The following is a 17,036-nucleotide window of genomic DNA, read 5'->3' as shown; positions in this document are numbered from 1 at the left end:
ATGGGACTTAACATCTGTGGTCATCAGTCCCCTAGAACTTAGAACTACTTAAACCTAACTAACCTAAGGACATAACACACATCCATGCCCGAGGCAGGATTCGAACCTGCGACCGTAGCAGTCACGCGGTTCCGGACTGAGCGCCTTAACTGCGAGACCACCGCGGCTGGCTAAACCACAGAGAATGAGAAACACTGACACATATTAATTTTTCTGGGCAGGGCCAACAATTCTTCAGAAGATTACATTACTGGCACTCCCAGCAGCAAAACATTTCACATCACTCTAAAGCTTAATGAATTAAGCACTAAGCTGAACTGGTAATTATTTGGATGAAATGTATTCGCAACTGCATATACGGACAACTATCAGCCGTATAATGAAATGAAAATTTCTGCTGGACCGGGACTCCAACCCAGATTTTCCACTTGTCGCTAGCAGTCAACTTACCATTAGGCTATCTGAGCACGACTCACAGCCAGACTCAGACATACATACGTCTTCAACCATGTGTCCACAACCGGTACTTGCACATGCATTATGTACATTACTGTACAGACGAGGGAATTTAATTTCAAAGTCGTTTGCCTGGTGTCAATAAATTAATACGATATTACTTGAAGTATTTATTATCTTAGTAGTTACAAAATCTTTGGCATGCTCAGTCCACTCAATTGTAAACAACCTTATGGCGTAGTGTGGAGTAGTAGCGTAGTTTGTGTACTTGCGCCGTGTGTCCCAGATAAGGATAAAATTTCCAAACATGCAAGTAAAAATATCCCTCAGATTATTTAGATTTAAACCTGAATTACTCTGAATTACAATCAATTCGGCCAGTATCTCGTCTCCTCCCTTCCAAACTTCACAGAAGCACTACTGCGAACCTTGCAGAACTAGCACTCCTCCAAGGAAGGATATTGCGGAGACATGGCTTAGCAACAGCATTATCATTAAAGTAATACATCACCACAGAGGTACTCCATGAGTATGGTCATCCCATCAGCAGGAAAAAATCTAAATTATTTGATGTGATTAGCGGAGTGTGTCATGAGTAAACCGTATTAACACGTCGTTATTATATTCCTGGTTTTGTGGTATCTAAATTTAGCATTTCATAATAACAAAATTGATAAACTGACAGTGTAAAATATCGAAGGTTACCGACGTGAAGTATCTCTTTGTTTACTGAGAAGAGTAACCACTATTTAACACCGCAAATATCTGACGTTTCAGCTGCCCTAGAAGCAAGCAAGCCGATGCAAACCAAGCTAGAGGATCTGCACCAGCCACAGGTAAACCACAACTACACCAGCAAGAAGCCGTAAAAAGGTCCAATTATGGAAACTGCTCCCAATCCGACTTCCAAAAAATTCAAAATCCAAACAGATAACAATCTGTGGATAGACACAATTCCTTCCTCTGCATCACCTTCTGTTATTCACATCTTCTCCCATTCATGCCCAAAATTCCTAAACCCTAAATCCCTAATCCTATAAAGCAAAAAAATCCTATCAAACGTCCCAATACAAATAATAATATTCAGGGTAATCTCTGCCTCAATGAAGATTTCAAATCCCAATTTTTTCACTTCTATATTCAATAAATTGCCACATATTACTTTTGGTCCCAAATCGACCTTACCTTCTCTACCATTCTACCAGCCTTGGTGCCAAACAACCTCAACCTTCCACACTTACCACTGTCGTCAAGGGCTGATTACAGCGGCTGAGGTGGAATTTGAACTAAATTTCCATCCAGATGCAGAATTTAGGAAGGCCCTTCACACCAGAAATGACTTTCACTTTGCTTATCCACATACTCATATAGTCCCAAGCTATCACCTACCAAATCGCAGTTAACTGTGCCTTTCTGAGTCATTGATAACTCTGTTCATCTTAATAACCCCTCCTCTCTGTCTTCCACTGCTGAATACGTTACAAAGTTCTTGTCCATTACACTAAAGAATATCCACACATTCCAATGACAACACCTCCCCCAACAAATCTTCTCTGCAACCCACTCCATATTACAGCAAAACATCCAGGCTACCAACACATGTAACAAAGCATACTCTCTCCTCATCTGCGTAACAAACTAGTCTAAGCCTTCTGCACCCACACAAACCACTCCCTGACACTCATCGTGGCAATACAGTATCCTGTTCCACAACTTTCATTCCCTCCCAACAAACAAATCCCAACTTATTTATACTCTGCCCCAACACAAATTCCATACCTTCACCCTGAAAAAAAAACCTTCCTTCATCCCTGTCATACCATCTAAACCTCCTCTCTATCATACTCTGAACAGATAACCTCCCCCCCCCCTCCCTTCACATGGGCTCAGACAGAGTTGCAATTGTCTGCAATAAAAGCATCGCCACTCAGTCTCAACCTCTGTACAATACTCTCATAACTACTTCATTATTACCCTCTTTTTCAAAACTATCTATTACCTGTGCCACTAATTATATCCTTCCCGATCATCCCACCATGTACAGTTTTCTCACTCACACAGACTGCAGCTTTTTCATCTATATTATTATCACGGACCTAGAGTCAATAAAGTTAACAGAACTCCAGTGGTATTGTCAGTTTACTTACTCTCTCCAAGGTGATAATGTCCCCATCTTCTAGCAAACCGAACCAAGAGAAATACAACTCAAGATGTCCTGTTAGCACCTACCTGTTTCCCAAGCGGGAAGGCATGCTAGTTCCTGACACGAATCTGCCCGGCAGATTAGTGTCGAGGTCCAATGTGCCAGACAGCATGTGGGTAGTTTTTGAGACGGTTTTCCATCTGCCTCGACGAATGTAGGCTGGTACCCCTTATTCCGCCTCAGCTACCCTGTGTTGGCGTTTGCTGCGCAAACACCGTTTCTACGTACTGGTACACCATAATTATTATACCACACAAACAATTGAGGTTACACTCGTCTGGTACGAGACGATCCCAGCTGGGGTCCACTGGGGACCGAACCTCACGAGAACGCTGGGTTCGATGTGGGGCGGCGGTGGGGTAAGTGGACTGCAGTAGCCTGTTATGGGGTTGTAAACCACTGAAGGCTACGGTGGGATGAAGCCTAACTGCCGTTTCTAGGTCCCCAGTTTAATACATTCATACATATATACAACCACCTACCTGTTTTATCCGCTATCACCTCATTCCCATGCACACCATTCAAACATCCATCCAAAAGTTTTCCAGGTCTATTACTAAAGGAAGCAAATTCCTGAAACAGGTCTGTGATCACTATAGACTTACGAAAATAATACTGTCTAAATCGCTTAATGTATTTACATAATCTCGCTGACATGTTATGGCAGCTGCAGTCTTTTCTGATCTTGTGATTAAGATAGCAAATGACACAAGAACAAATATACTGGCAGATAAAACATGTCAGTAATGTAATAAACAAAAAATACACAGGGTACCTAGACAGTATCACTCACAAAAAAGTCCAAAACTACTCCCATTTCAACTGGAATATCTTCAGGGAACTAATATGCAGACACTCACAAACCTTCCAACAATCAGGAAATATCCCTCACATTGTCTCCTAGCTGCGGCACACCTTGTTAGATGCTGTATCTATCCACATCCTTAACAAACTCATGTACCCCAACCGCCCCTTCTCCAACCAAAAGCTTTAGCATTCTTCTGTGAATTCTGTCGACTGTCCTGTTCCTTCCTTTTGACATCTGACCAGGATACACCCAGAGATCACTGAGGAATACGTGTCAGAAACTTACTAAATGCTAGTACTGGCGCCAAAGATACATCAAACTAAACGCCACACTTCACATTAATTTCTCCAAAAAAAAAAAAAAAAAAAAAAAAAAAAAAAAAAAAAAAAAAAAAAAAAAAAAGGGAATCTATTCAACCCAATTACCTGTAGTAATTCCATACCTCACTATCTGCTACTGGAAACACACTGTACCAGGCAGTTTGAACTTAACATATTATCTCTCTGACACCTGCACAATTCCCGATGACCCTCATTTAGGCTACTGCCTTTTCACTACAGTCTCTCAACGTATTAATGCCTCTGTCCAATCCCTTACTCTAAGCTTCCACTACATGGACTACATAGCACAGACAGAGCTGAATATACAACAACAAAAAAACACAACACAACCCTCAGTCAACCTTGCAAGACCTACAAACTCACATTCGTTCCTAGTAATCCTTGCAACCCTTTACAAGATGGTTTTCTCCACTGGTTACTATCATGAGCAGTGAAAAGCCTCCAGAACATTACTTTCCCTCAAACTGACATACATTCCTACCACACTGTCAGTCTTATCTCAATGTTTTGCAAGATCTTTGGTAAATTCTCTCGAAACATGTGCACAAACCACAGACACGTCCTCCAGTTACCCCTCTGTGTTAACCAGTCTGGCTTTCATCCCAATTTCTCCTTAGACGACCAGCTCCTGTACGTCACCACTGTCATAACCCATCAACTTAACAATTAAAAATCCACAATTTTTGTGTTCCTTGTCCACGAAAATGCTTATATCCATCCATAGCAATCTGGACGCCTCCTTCGACTGCAGACATATGTATGCCTTATCTACCTTCAGTTGCTTGTGGAAAAGGGGGTGGGGGAAATGGGTGTAGGAAAGAAGATGCAGACAGCACTGGTCTTGTGTTCAGATGCGGACATTACACTGAGGTGACAAAGGTCATGGGATACCTCCCAATATCATGTTGGACCTCCTTTTACTCAGTGTAGAGCAGGATCGCTATGCGGCATGGACTCACCAAGTCGCTGGAAGTCCCAAACACAAATACTGAGCCATGCTGCTCTTCAGCTGTCCATAATTGCGAAACTATTGCCAGAGCAGGATTTTATGCACAACATTACCTCTCGATTATGTTCCACAAATGTTCAATGGGCGAGCGAATCATCTGCCTAAATGTTCTTCAAACAAATCGTGAACAATTGTGGCCCAGTGAAATGGTACATGGTCATGCATAAAAATTCCATCGTTGCTTGGGAACATGTAGTTAATGAGTGTCTGCAAATAGTCTTCAAATAGCCGAACATAACCACTTCCAGTCAATGATCGGTTCCGATGAACCAGAGGACCCAATCCACTCCATGTAAACACAGCCCACACCATTACAGAGCTACTAACAGCTTGCATAGTACCCTGTTGACAACTTGTGTCTGAGGATTCTTGGTGCCTGTGCCACACTCGAACCTCTTACCAACAGCAATCGGGTCTCATCTGACCAGGCCATGGTCTTCCAGTCATCAAGGTCCAACTAATATGGTCACGAGCCCAGGAGAGGAGCTGTAGGCGACATTAATGAGAGATTTCGCCGCACTTTGCTAACGGATACGTTCGTCATACGTCCTACATTGATGTCTGCCGCTTTTTCACGCACTGTTGCTTGTCTGTTAAACTAACAACTCTACACATACACCGCTGCTCTCGGTCGTTAGGTAGAAGCCGTCGGCCACTGCTTTTTTCGTGGTTAGAGGTAATGCCTGAGTTTTGGTTTTCTCGGTACACTGTTGACACTAACGATTTCCCAACTGGAGTATCCCTTGCATCCAGATCCAGTTACCATTCCGCGTCCAGAGTCTTTTAATTTCCGTCGTACCGCCATAATCACGTCTGAAACATTTTTACATGAATCGGCCTGAGTAGAAACGACAGCTCCACCAATGCACTACACTTTTATACCGTGTGTACGCGATACTATTGCTATCTGGAAATGTGCATATCGCTGTCCAACGACTTCTGTCAACACAGTGTACTTAATAATGCTGATGCACGCTGATGTACCAAATCAGTATGACCACAGTCCACCACGACGGTGGATGCCTATTGGTGGCGTTGCGGTCACGTGACACGGTAACGAAAGTATGTAAGCGGAGCAGGCATGGACGGGGGATCACCCTAGCGAAGATACGGGCTGCAAATGGGGAAATCCATTGAGATAAGCGACTTTGACAAAGGGCAGATTATTATTACACAGAGCGTTTGAATGAGTATCTCGAAATCGGCGAAGCTGGTCGAATGTTCGCGTGCTACTGTCGTAGCACAGTGAAACAATCACTAGGCCATATATGGTTGGACGTCCACTACTTTTCACAGAACGTGGGATTTGGAGGCTTGTCTGCTCTGTGAAGTGGGATAGATAGTGATCTGTGGCATCTCTGCCGAAAGAGCACAATGGTAGTGGACGCACTAGTGTTTTTGGAGCACAGCGTTCATCATACGTTGTTGAACATAGAGCCCCCAGCCGACCACCCCTACGTGTTCACATGTTGACCCAATAACATTATGAGTTCCGATTGTAATGGGCGTGGGCCATCGGGATTCGAACGTCGATCAATGAAAATGTGTCGGATCTTGGGGAAAATCACATTCTTCCAAACTAGATCGATGGTCGTCTCCAAAAACTCCCTCGACGAGGTGAACGGCGACTCGAAACATGTAGTGCGCCAAGGACGCAGGCTTGTGGGAGCAGTGTTATGCTCTCCTGCGCTTGCATGGTAGCTGGCAGCTGCGAACCAGCTGCATCCCTTCAATCTTGATGTCTCCCCGACGGCGATGTTATCTTTCAGCAGTACAATTGTCCGTGTCTCGGAGCCGGAATCGTGTGACAGTGGTTTGTGGAGCATTGTAGAGAACTCACGTTGATGTCTCGGCGACCAAATTCCCCTGATGTAAATACGAGGGTAAGTCAATTATTATACGCAAAGTAGTTATAAAATTTTATTGTAATAAAATAGGAAACTTACGAGAACATCGTTTTTTGACGTAGACACCTTGCGTTTCAACGCACTTGGTCCATCGTTGTACAAGCTTCCCGACGCCCTCATAAAAGAAGGTTCTCGGTTGAGCTGCGAGCCAGGAATGCACCGCTTTTACCACCGCTTCGTCCGAGGCAAATCGACGGCCCCTTAATGCTTGTTGAGTGGATCAAACAAGTGATAGTCAGAAGGGGGAAGTTCGGGACTATATGGAGGATGATCCAGTATTTAGAACTGGAGTTTCTGGAGTGTTTCAGCAGTGCAGGCATTGTCGTGCAACAACACAACACATTTTGACAGCAATCCTCGGCGTTTGCTTCGAATCGCAGGCTTTAGCATGGCAGTAAGCATCTCACTGTAACGTACACTGTTTATTGTTGTGCCCCTTTCCCCATGACGTTCCAGTACTGGACCTGGTGCGTCCCAAGAAACCGTAAGCATCAGTTTTCCTGCGGACGTTTGGGTCTTGAACTTTTTCTTGGACGGCGATTTCGGATGTTTCTATTCCATACTCTGCCGTTTACTCCCCAGCTCGTAATGATGGATCCATGTTTCGTCACCAGTAATGATCCTGCCTAAGAAGTTGCCCCCTTCGTTACCATAGCTTGTGTTTTTTGCAGATGTCCAAGGGCGTTTCTTTATGCAACTGTGTGAGTTGTTTTGGACCCATCTTGCACAAACTTCATGAAACTCAAGTCTGTTGTGGATGATGTCGTAGGCAGAACCTTGACTAATTTGCAGACGATGTGTCATTTCGTCAATAGCTAATCGCCTGTCTGAGAGAATCATTTCACTTGGTTTCTTCATTTGTGGCTGTAAACGGTCGTCCGGCTCCTGCATCGTGCGTAACACTTGTGCGACCATTTCGGAATTTTTCAATCCATTCATAGACAATCCGTTGTGGCAAAACACTGTTCCCGTACTATAACGAAAGTCTTCGATGAATTTCGACCTCCCGACCAGAAAAAACGGATCACTGAACGTTGCTCTTCTTTGGTGCAAATAGACAGCGGAGCAGCCATCAGTAACAACACGACAGCGATAACGAAACTAACCTAGCAGCTTGAAAATTGCAAAGATATAACAACAAATAAAGAAAGCATGTGGCATCAATGTGAAACGACAGTACTAGCAAAATAAACAAAAATTATAACTACGAGGTGCATTCAAGTTTTAAGGCCGATTTTTTTTTCTCCGGACTGGGAAGAGATAGAAACATGCGCATTGTTTTAAAATGAGGCCGAGTTCATTGTCAATACGTCCCAGAGATGGCAGCACCATACGGCAGATGGAATTTTACCGCCAACGGCGACAATTATAGCTGTTTTAAATACTTAAAATGGCGACGTTTTCCTTACTTGAACAGCGTGCAATCATTCGTTTTCTGAATTTGCATGGTGTGAACCCAACTGACAGTTGAAGGAGACATGTGGTGATGGAGTTATGGATGTGTCGAAAGTGCGTTCGTGGATGCGACAGTTTAATGAAAGCAGAACATTGTGTGACAACAAACCGAAACAACCTTGGGCTTGCACAACCCGGTATGACGATATTATCGAGAAAGTGGAGAGAATTGTTTTGGTGGATTGCCGAATGACTGTTGAATAGATCGCCTCCAGAGTTGGCATTTTTGTGGGTTCTGTGCACACAATCCTGCATGACGACCTGAAAATGCGAAAAGTGTCATCCAGGTGGGTGCCACGAATGCTGACGGACGACCACATGGCTGCCCGTGTGGCATGTTGCCAAGCAATGTTGACGCGCAACGACAACGTGAATGGGACTTTCTTTTCGTCGGTTGTGACAATGGATGAGACGTGGATGCCATTTTTCAATCCAGAAACAAGGCGCCAGTCAGCTCAATGGAAGCACACAGATTCACCGCCACCAAAAAAATTTCGGGTATCCACCAGGGATGAAAAAATGATGGTGTCCATGTTCTGGGACAACGAGGGCGTAATCCTTACCCACTGCGTTCCAAAGGGCACTACTGTAACACGTGCATCCTACGAAAATGTTTTGAAGAACAAATTCCTTCCTGCACTGCAACAAAAACGTCCGGGAAGGGCTGCGCGTGTGCTGTTACACCAAGACAACGCACCCGCACATCGAGCTAACGTTACGCAACAGTTTCTTCGTGATGACAACTTTGAACTGATTCCTCAAGCTCCCTACTCACCTGACCTGGCTCCTAGTGACTTTTGGCTTTTTCCAACAATGAAAGACATTCTCCGTGGCTGCACATTCACCAGCCGTGCTGCTATTGCCTCAGCGATTTTCCAGTGGTCAAAACAGACTCCTAAAGAAGCCTTCGCCGCTGCCATGGAATCATGGCGTCAGTGGTGTGAAAAATGTGTACGTCTGTAGGGCGATTACGTCGAGAAGTAACGCCAGTTTCATCGATTTCGGATGAGTAGTTAATTAGAAAAAAAAAATCGGAGGCCTTAGAGCTTGAATGCACCTCGTAAATTGCGGATATTAGTTGACTTACCCTCGCACTATGGAACCCATCTGGGCCGCTTTCGGGTACCATAGCCGCTTACACAAATCAGCGGCCCGTTATTTACGCGAATTACGTGACCAGTGCGTAGACATCTAATGCCACAAACCTCCAAAAACCTGACAACACACTGTCGGATCCCTGATCCGAAGAATCAGTGATGTATTTCGTTCCAAAGCCGGACAAACAAGCTGTTAAGCAGTGGTCATAATGTTTTCGCTGATCAGCGTAATTATGAAAGGTAGGTTTGTATCTCGTTGGCAGACCCTTCAGTAGATACCAACATCATGGTGTCCGCTGAATTCAAATCAACGCAGACGCCACTGCAAGATACAAGTTTAATTTTGGTGCTGGGACTTTTTCTTCTTTAAAATATTACGTATAAGGGCAGTCAAATGAAAGCAATATAGATGGAAAAAACTAGGGTTGGTTGGATTGTTTTGGGGAAGGGGACCAGACAGCGAGGTCATCGTTCTCATTGGATTAGGGATGGACGGGGATGGAAATCGTCCTTGCCCTTTCAAAGGAACCATCCCAGCATTTGCCTCGAGCGATTTAGGGAAATCACGGAAAACCTAAATCAGGATGGCCTGGCACGGGACTGAACCGTCGTCCTCCCGAATGCGTGTCCAGTGTCCAACCACTGCGCCACCTCGCTCAATGCTTTCATGGAAAAATATTTGTGGTTTCCTACGGAACCTTCACTGTGCCCCGGCATGCACCTCTTTAAAGCAAATCGGCGATCACGAATGCCTTTCTTCGGAGCTCCAAAAATACAGAAATCATATGGGAAGGCAAGTTGTGGAACGGTTCCCGCGAAGCGTCTCCAGCATAGTCGAAACAACATTTGGCAGCAAGTGGGAGGGCACTATCCTCCAATAGAACAGGTTATTTCGATTGCGCTGGTAAGCCGCCCCGAGATCTTCCCACTTCATTGCCCTATTTTTAGTGCTCTGAGGCAAGGCTTATCGCGTCTTTGATATTTAGCACACATATCTATTCCCTTTGCACTGAAATTTCCTGTCACTGCCCTTATTGTTTCTTTGACATACAAGTTGTACAACAGTGGTTGCAACGTTGCCATATTCTCTTCTTAACAAGTTATCTTTCTTCATCTTGTACTTTGCTCTTGTAGAAGTTGCACACTACCTGTCTGTCTTCCTCCTTCAGCACCATCTGATTTGGACAAAGAGGTGCATGCCTGGTTACTATCGTGGTTCCGTTGGCAACATTTTTTCACGTTCATGGTCTTCTCTCACAGTTAGATAAATGTATTAACGGATATGGCGGTTACTTTAGTAACAATGAACAGTTTACTTAATATTTTCCATCTGTCTCGTTTTAGTAGCGAACTTACAACAAAGTCGTAGTTAACTTTCTCGTGAGAGGACAACGCTCATAGGGAAGACTAGAGCAGCTGCAAGAAAGGAATCAGAGAAGCAGCTGGCGGTAACTTCGTGCTTAGGAATGGAAGGCAGAGTGAACAGAACACAAAATATCGTCCTAGCATTTGTGGAGCTAGACTAAATCGTGGTGACAATTCCTAGGCAGTTGGGTTCAAATTGTTCAAATGGCTCTGAGCACTATGGGACTTAACATCTGAGGTCATCAGTCCCCTAGAACTTAGAACTACTTAAACCTAACTAACGTAAGGACATCACACACATCCATGCCCGAGGCAGGATTCGAGCCTGCGACCGTAGCAGTCGCGCGGTTCCGGACTGAAGCGCCTAGAACCGCTCGGCCACCCCGGCCGACCTAGGAAGTCGGGGATAAAGGAGAAAACAGAAGATACCCTGCAGCACCTCCGAAAATCAAGTAGGAATAATAAAAGTACAACGTGAAGAAAGGCAAGTAGTCGTTAAGAAAGGAGTACAGCAACGTTACAACCACTGCTGTTCAATTTGTACTTCGAAGAAGCAACGAAGGCAGTGAAAGGAAATTTCAGTGCCTGGGGAACAGATACATGCGCTAAGGATCACAGACACGATAAGGGTTCTAGCCCGATGTAAGAAAGACCTAGAAGTCTCGTTTGCGGGAATGAACAGCGTACTTAGCACAAATAAACACAACAAAGACTAAGGCGATGAAGAGTAAAAGAAAGGCGAATGGCGACTCGCTTAACATCAGAAATTGGGAACGGAACTGTAGCACACGAGTGTATCATTCTTCTATCCAGAAAGCAAGATTACTGAAGGTGGTCAAACCAAGGAAGACATCAGAAGAAGATTATCACAGGCGAAGGACACTTTATTCAATGAAACAGCTCGACTGATATCTAAAATTGATTTGGATCTGGGGAAGTACATATGAAGCACAGCACTGTGAAAGAAAAACTCGAAACGTTGGAAATATGGTGCTAAGGAAGAATGTTAAAAGTTAAGTGGACACGAAGTATTAAATGAAGAAATATTAAAAAGAATAGATTGAGAAAGATGTCTAAGCAAGACCATTACCAGTAGAAGAGACAAGTTGGTTATTGCGACAACTGCTACGGCATTCAGAAACACTTAAACTTGCGCTGGAAGCAGCAGTATTGGGGAAAATTAGTAGTGACAGACAAAGATTACGATATGTACGATACAACTTAAATTTCTTCATACTGCATGAAACTGACTAAGGTTTGCGACCGTGTTACGAAACATATGAAATAACACTTTTTCGGTTTCACGCACGTCTATTTTCCAATATTTATGGCACAACACGTTTCGGTAGTATCAAGTACCTAATATTTATGCATAATTTTTTAATTATAGATCCCCGCGACGTACACAAGCTATAAAGATTTTTAGTACTTCATGGGGCTCTTATATTAACAACTGATACACAAATATTATACACGTGATATTGGTGGTATGCTGCCAAAACGCATACTGCCAATAAATATTGGAAAATAAGCGGGCGTGAAACTGAAAAGGTGCTTTTAATGGATATACAATACAAATTAGTGAGTGTGTGCGATGCAGTAATTAGTGGAGACAGAAAGATTAGCACAAGATACGGTAAGATGGAGGACAAAATGAAACCAATAAAAATACGGAAGTTCTTTTTTTAAAAAAAAGATCCACTGAAATGTATATATAACATAAATTACAGCAGCATATAGCGATTATTGGCAGTCTCTCGGGAAGTTCGTTGAAGGGAGCAGTTGAATCGATAGCCATCTGTTACTATTCGCTGGTATTGTTTTCTTGTCGCTGCCGAGATTAAGCAGCCCATCATCTCATAATACTTGCACAGCTGGTAACATTCTAGTCCTTGAGCTAGTTTTGCATTTTGGATTCTGAAGATGGAAATAATTCCAAAACGAGTAATGCTAACTTGGTGATCAATAAAGTCATTCTTCACCTGTTGTATGATTTTTTATACGACCTATGCAGCTTAACTACAGATGTACGCATATTCACCAGAATGGTCGCTAGCCTCCTACGTTACTTTACGTCGCGTCGTTATTATTAAGCGGCCTATTTTATGGGTGTGATATGTAAATAAATAAGTTTAATTCAGTTACACGCAACATTACTGCGATCGATAACTCTGCGCATTATTTCTGCATTTGCTAAACAGTGCTAGCTAAAATGAAACTTCCTGGCAGATTAAAACTGTGTGTCAGACCGAGACTCGAACTCGAGACATTTGCCTTCCGCGGGCAAGTGATCTAGCAACTTTTTTTAAAATCTCATTTTGTTCGTTTTAGTTATTTGTATCTGCTCGGGGCGGACGCCGTAAGACATCCGTTCGAGTTCACTGTCGCTAGATTAACCTTTTTTTTTTTTTTTTTTTTTTTACAGAGGGCAGCTAATCCTCTGACCGAAGACGCTGAGCTACCGTGCCAGCTAGTTCAACTAGCACCTCGGATAAACCTCATTGGTTACGATATTGTCACTGCGCAAAGATGAGCAATAAAGTCATTCTTTGTACGATTTTTTATGCGACCTAGGCAGCTTAACTACAGATGTAGATATATTCGCTAGAATGGTAACTAGCCTCCTACGTTACTTTACGTCGCGTCGTTATTATTAACGACCCCGTTTTATGGGTGTGGTATGTTAATAAATAAATGTAATTCAGTTACAGGTAACATTACTGCGATCGATAACTCTTTGCACTATTTCTGCATTTGCTAAACAGCGCTAGCTAAAATGAAACCTCCTGGCAGATTAAAACTGTGTGGCGGACCGAGACTCGAACTCGGGACCTTTGCGTTTCGCGGGCAATTGCTCTAGCAGCTGAGCTCCCCAAGCACGACTCACGGCCCCGCCCTCACAGCTTTAATTCTGCCAGTACTTCGTCTCCTACCTTCCAAACTTCACAGAAGCTCTCCTGCTTCTGTGAAGTTTGGAGGGTAGGAGACGCGGTACTGGCAGAATTTAAGCTGTGAGGACAGGGCGTGAGTCCTGCTTGGCTAGCTCAGTTTGTAGAGCACTTGCGGGCGAAAGGCAAAGGTCCCGAGTTCGAGTCGCGGTCCGGCACACAGTTTCAATCTGCCAGGAAGTTTCATATCAGCGCAGTGAAAAATTGTAGCGACCAGAAATCTGACAACACTGTTCGATGTAGTTCGATTCAACTACTCCGATCAGGCGCCTCGTCTGAGTGCGCGTACAGCCCAGAACTACCCACCTCTTCGGCGGTCAGGAAGCTGACGGGCCAGTCGCCGTGCCTGAAGGTCCGCAGGCGGCCCTCCGTCGTGGCCAGCGACGGCGCAGCATAGTCCGCTACGTCCGTCTGCCGCGGCGGCTGCTGGCCGGGCGCTGCGCCGCCGTCGCCCGCGGCGGCTGTGGACGGCGCTGGTTGCAGCAACATGGCAGCGGCAGGAGCAGCTGTACGTCCGCGCGAGTTGGTCTGTTCTCGCTGGCAGCGCCCCAACTGACGCGCTAGCGCTGCGCATTTGACCGCGCAGCCTCAACACAGGCCGTTATCTGTTTACTGCTGCGGCGATATCACCGGGAAGTCCTCACCACAGACGCTAACCGCACAGCGTCAGCGTGAGCAATCGCTTCCAGCGACGACGCCTTCCCAGTACCTGCTGTGTACAGACCGTAGTGCTAAGCACTCGCGAACTCTCTGCAGCGTTGGCGGCCGCAGCTGCAGCCTGGTTTCTGTACAAGTTGGGAATAACCTTTCGCATCACGTATTTCATCCCTGCTACCTCCACAATTACGGAGTGTTTTCCGGGCTACATGGTCAAAAGCTTCCTGTAAATCTACAAATACAATGAACATAGTCTGCAGAATCTATACTGGCCTAGAAGGAAAGAGTATATTTTAGTTGGAAGTAAGCAATTGAGGAATGAAGATTTCAACTGCGCGTGCCGGCACGTTAAACCGGTATTAGCACTCAGGCCCCTATACATGAGATTTTAGATCATCAACAAGTATACATTGTTGATGGTGTTAGGACAGCAACCAGCCACAAATTTACTTTCAGTTCCTTATTCAAAGGGTACCATTACCGATTTCGAATCGTTGTGATTCATGCTCAGACGGTTTACACAATCTCTTTATGACATGTGGTGTGTTTTTCATAGATTAATTGTCGTGGAAAACACACCACATATCATAAAGAAAGCGTGTAAACCGTCTGAAAATGAACCGCAACGATTCGAAACCTGTAACGGTAACATCAACAGAAGCAAAACGAATATAATGGAATGTAGTCGAATTAAATCGGGTGATGCTGCGGGAATTAGATTAGGAAATGACACGCTTAAAGTAGTAAATGAGTTTCGCTATTTGGGGAGCAAAGTAAGTAACTGATGATGGTCGAAGTAGAGAGGATATAAAATGTAGACTGGCAAAGGCAAGGAAAGCGTTTCTGAAGAAGAGAAATTTGTTAATATCGAGTATAGATGTGTCAGGAAGTCATTGCTGAAAGTATTTGTATGGAGCGTAGACATGTATGGAAGTGAAACATGAACGATAACTAGTTTGGACAAGAAGAGAATAGAAGCTTTCGAAACTTAATTCGACTGCATTTCATTACCCTCGTTTAGCTTTTGTTGATGTTCAACTTATATCCTTTTTCACGACACTGTCCATTCCGTCAACTGCTCTTCCAAGTCCTTTGCTGTCTCTGACAGAATTACAATGTCATCGGCGAACTTCAAAGTTTTTATTTCTTCTCCCTGGATTTTAATACCTACTCTAAATTTTTCTTTTGTTTCCTTTACTGCTTGCTCAATATACAGATTGAATAACATCGGGGAGGGGCTACAACACTGCTTCGCTCTCTTCCCAACCACTGCTTCCCTTTCATGCACCTCGGCCCTTATAACTGCCATCTGGTTTCTGTACAAATTGTAAATAGCCTTTCGCTCCCTGTATTTTACCCCTGTCACCTTTAGAATTTGAAAGAGAGTATTCCAGTTAACTTTGTCAAAAGCTGTCTCTAAGACTACAAATGCTAGAAACGTAGGTTTGCCTTGCGTTAATCTAGCTTCCAAGATACGTCGTAGTGTCAGTATTGTCTAACGTGTTCCCATATTTCTACGGAATCCAAACTGATCTTCCCCGAGGTCCGCTTCTACCAGTTTTTCCATTCGTCTGTAAAGAATTCGCGTTAGTATTTTGCAGCTGTGACTTATTAAACTGATAGTTCGGTAATTTTCACATCTGTCAACATCTTCTTTCTTTGGGATTGGAATTATTATATTCTTCCTGAAGTCTGAGGGTATTTCGCCTGTCTCATACATCTTACCAGATGGTAGAGTTTTGTCAGTAGTGGCTTTCCCAAGGCCGTCAGTAGTTCTAATGGAATGTTGTCTACTTCCGTGATCTTGTTTCGACTCAGGTCTTACAGTGCCCGGTCAAACTCTTCACGCAGTATCTTACCTCCCATTTCGTCCTCATCTACATCCTCTTCCATTTCCATAATATTGTCCTCAAGTACATTGCCCATGTATAAACCCCCTATATACTCCTTCCATCTTTCCGCCTTCCCTTCTTTGCTTAGAGCAGGGTTTCCATCTGAGCTCTTGATATTCAGACAAGTGGTTCTCTTCTCTCCAAAGGTCTCTTTAATTTTCCTGTAGGCAGTATCTATCTTACTCCTAGTGAGATAAGCTTCTACATCCTTACATTTGTTCTCTAGCCATCCCTGCTTAGCCATTTTGCACTTCCTGTCGATCTCATTTTTGAGACGTCTGTATTCCTTTTTGCCTGTTTCATTTACTGCATTTTTTTATTTTCTCCTTTCATCAATTAAATTCACTATCTCTTCTGTTACCCAAGGATTTCTACTAGCCCTCGTCTTTTTTCCTACTTGATCGTCTGCTGCCTTCACTATTTCATTCCTCAGAGCTACCCATTCTTCTTCTACTGTATTCTTTCCCCAATTCCTGTCAATTGTTCCCTTATGCTGTCCCTGAAACTCTGTATAACCTCTGGTTCTTTCAGTTTATCCAGGTCCCAACTCCTTAATTTAGCACCTTTTTGTACTTTCTTCAGTAGTCAGAGTCCACATCTGCCCCTGGAAATGTCTTACAATTTAAAACCTGGTTCCTAAATCTCTGTCTTACCATTATATAATCTATCTGATACCTTTTAGTATCTCCGGGGTTCTTCCATGTATACAACGTTCTTTTATTTTTCTTGAACCAAGTGTTAGCTATGATTAAGTTATGCTCTGTGCAAAATTCTACCAGACAGCTTCCTCTTTCATTTCTTAGCCCCAATTCATTTTCACCTACTATGTTTCCTTCTCTCCCTTTTCCTACTGTCGAATTCCAGTCACCCATGACTATTAAATTTTCGTCTCCCTTCA

General features: G+C 43.8%; 1 protein-coding gene across 1 annotated transcript in view; it reads right to left on the bottom strand.

The window, feature by feature from the left end:
* The window catches only part of LOC126354914 (death-associated inhibitor of apoptosis 2-like), a 31,399-nt gene extending 17,092 nt beyond the window's left edge, over positions 1-14,307 (bottom strand). Inside the window, exon 1 of the mRNA XM_050004983.1 lies at positions 13,896-14,307. Coding sequence (XP_049860940.1) covers positions 13,896-14,078 — 183 coding nt within the window. The 5' untranslated portion in view covers positions 14,079-14,307. The remainder of the gene's footprint in view (positions 1-13,895) is intronic.
* Positions 14,308-17,036: the final 2,729 nt, after the last annotated feature.

The sequence above is a fragment of the Schistocerca gregaria genome, chromosome 3 (assembly GCF_023897955.1).
Source record: "Schistocerca gregaria isolate iqSchGreg1 chromosome 3, iqSchGreg1.2, whole genome shotgun sequence".
NCBI classification, from domain to species: domain Eukaryota; kingdom Metazoa; phylum Arthropoda; class Insecta; order Orthoptera; family Acrididae; genus Schistocerca; species Schistocerca gregaria.
This window is presented reverse-complemented; position numbering and strand designations above follow the sequence as displayed.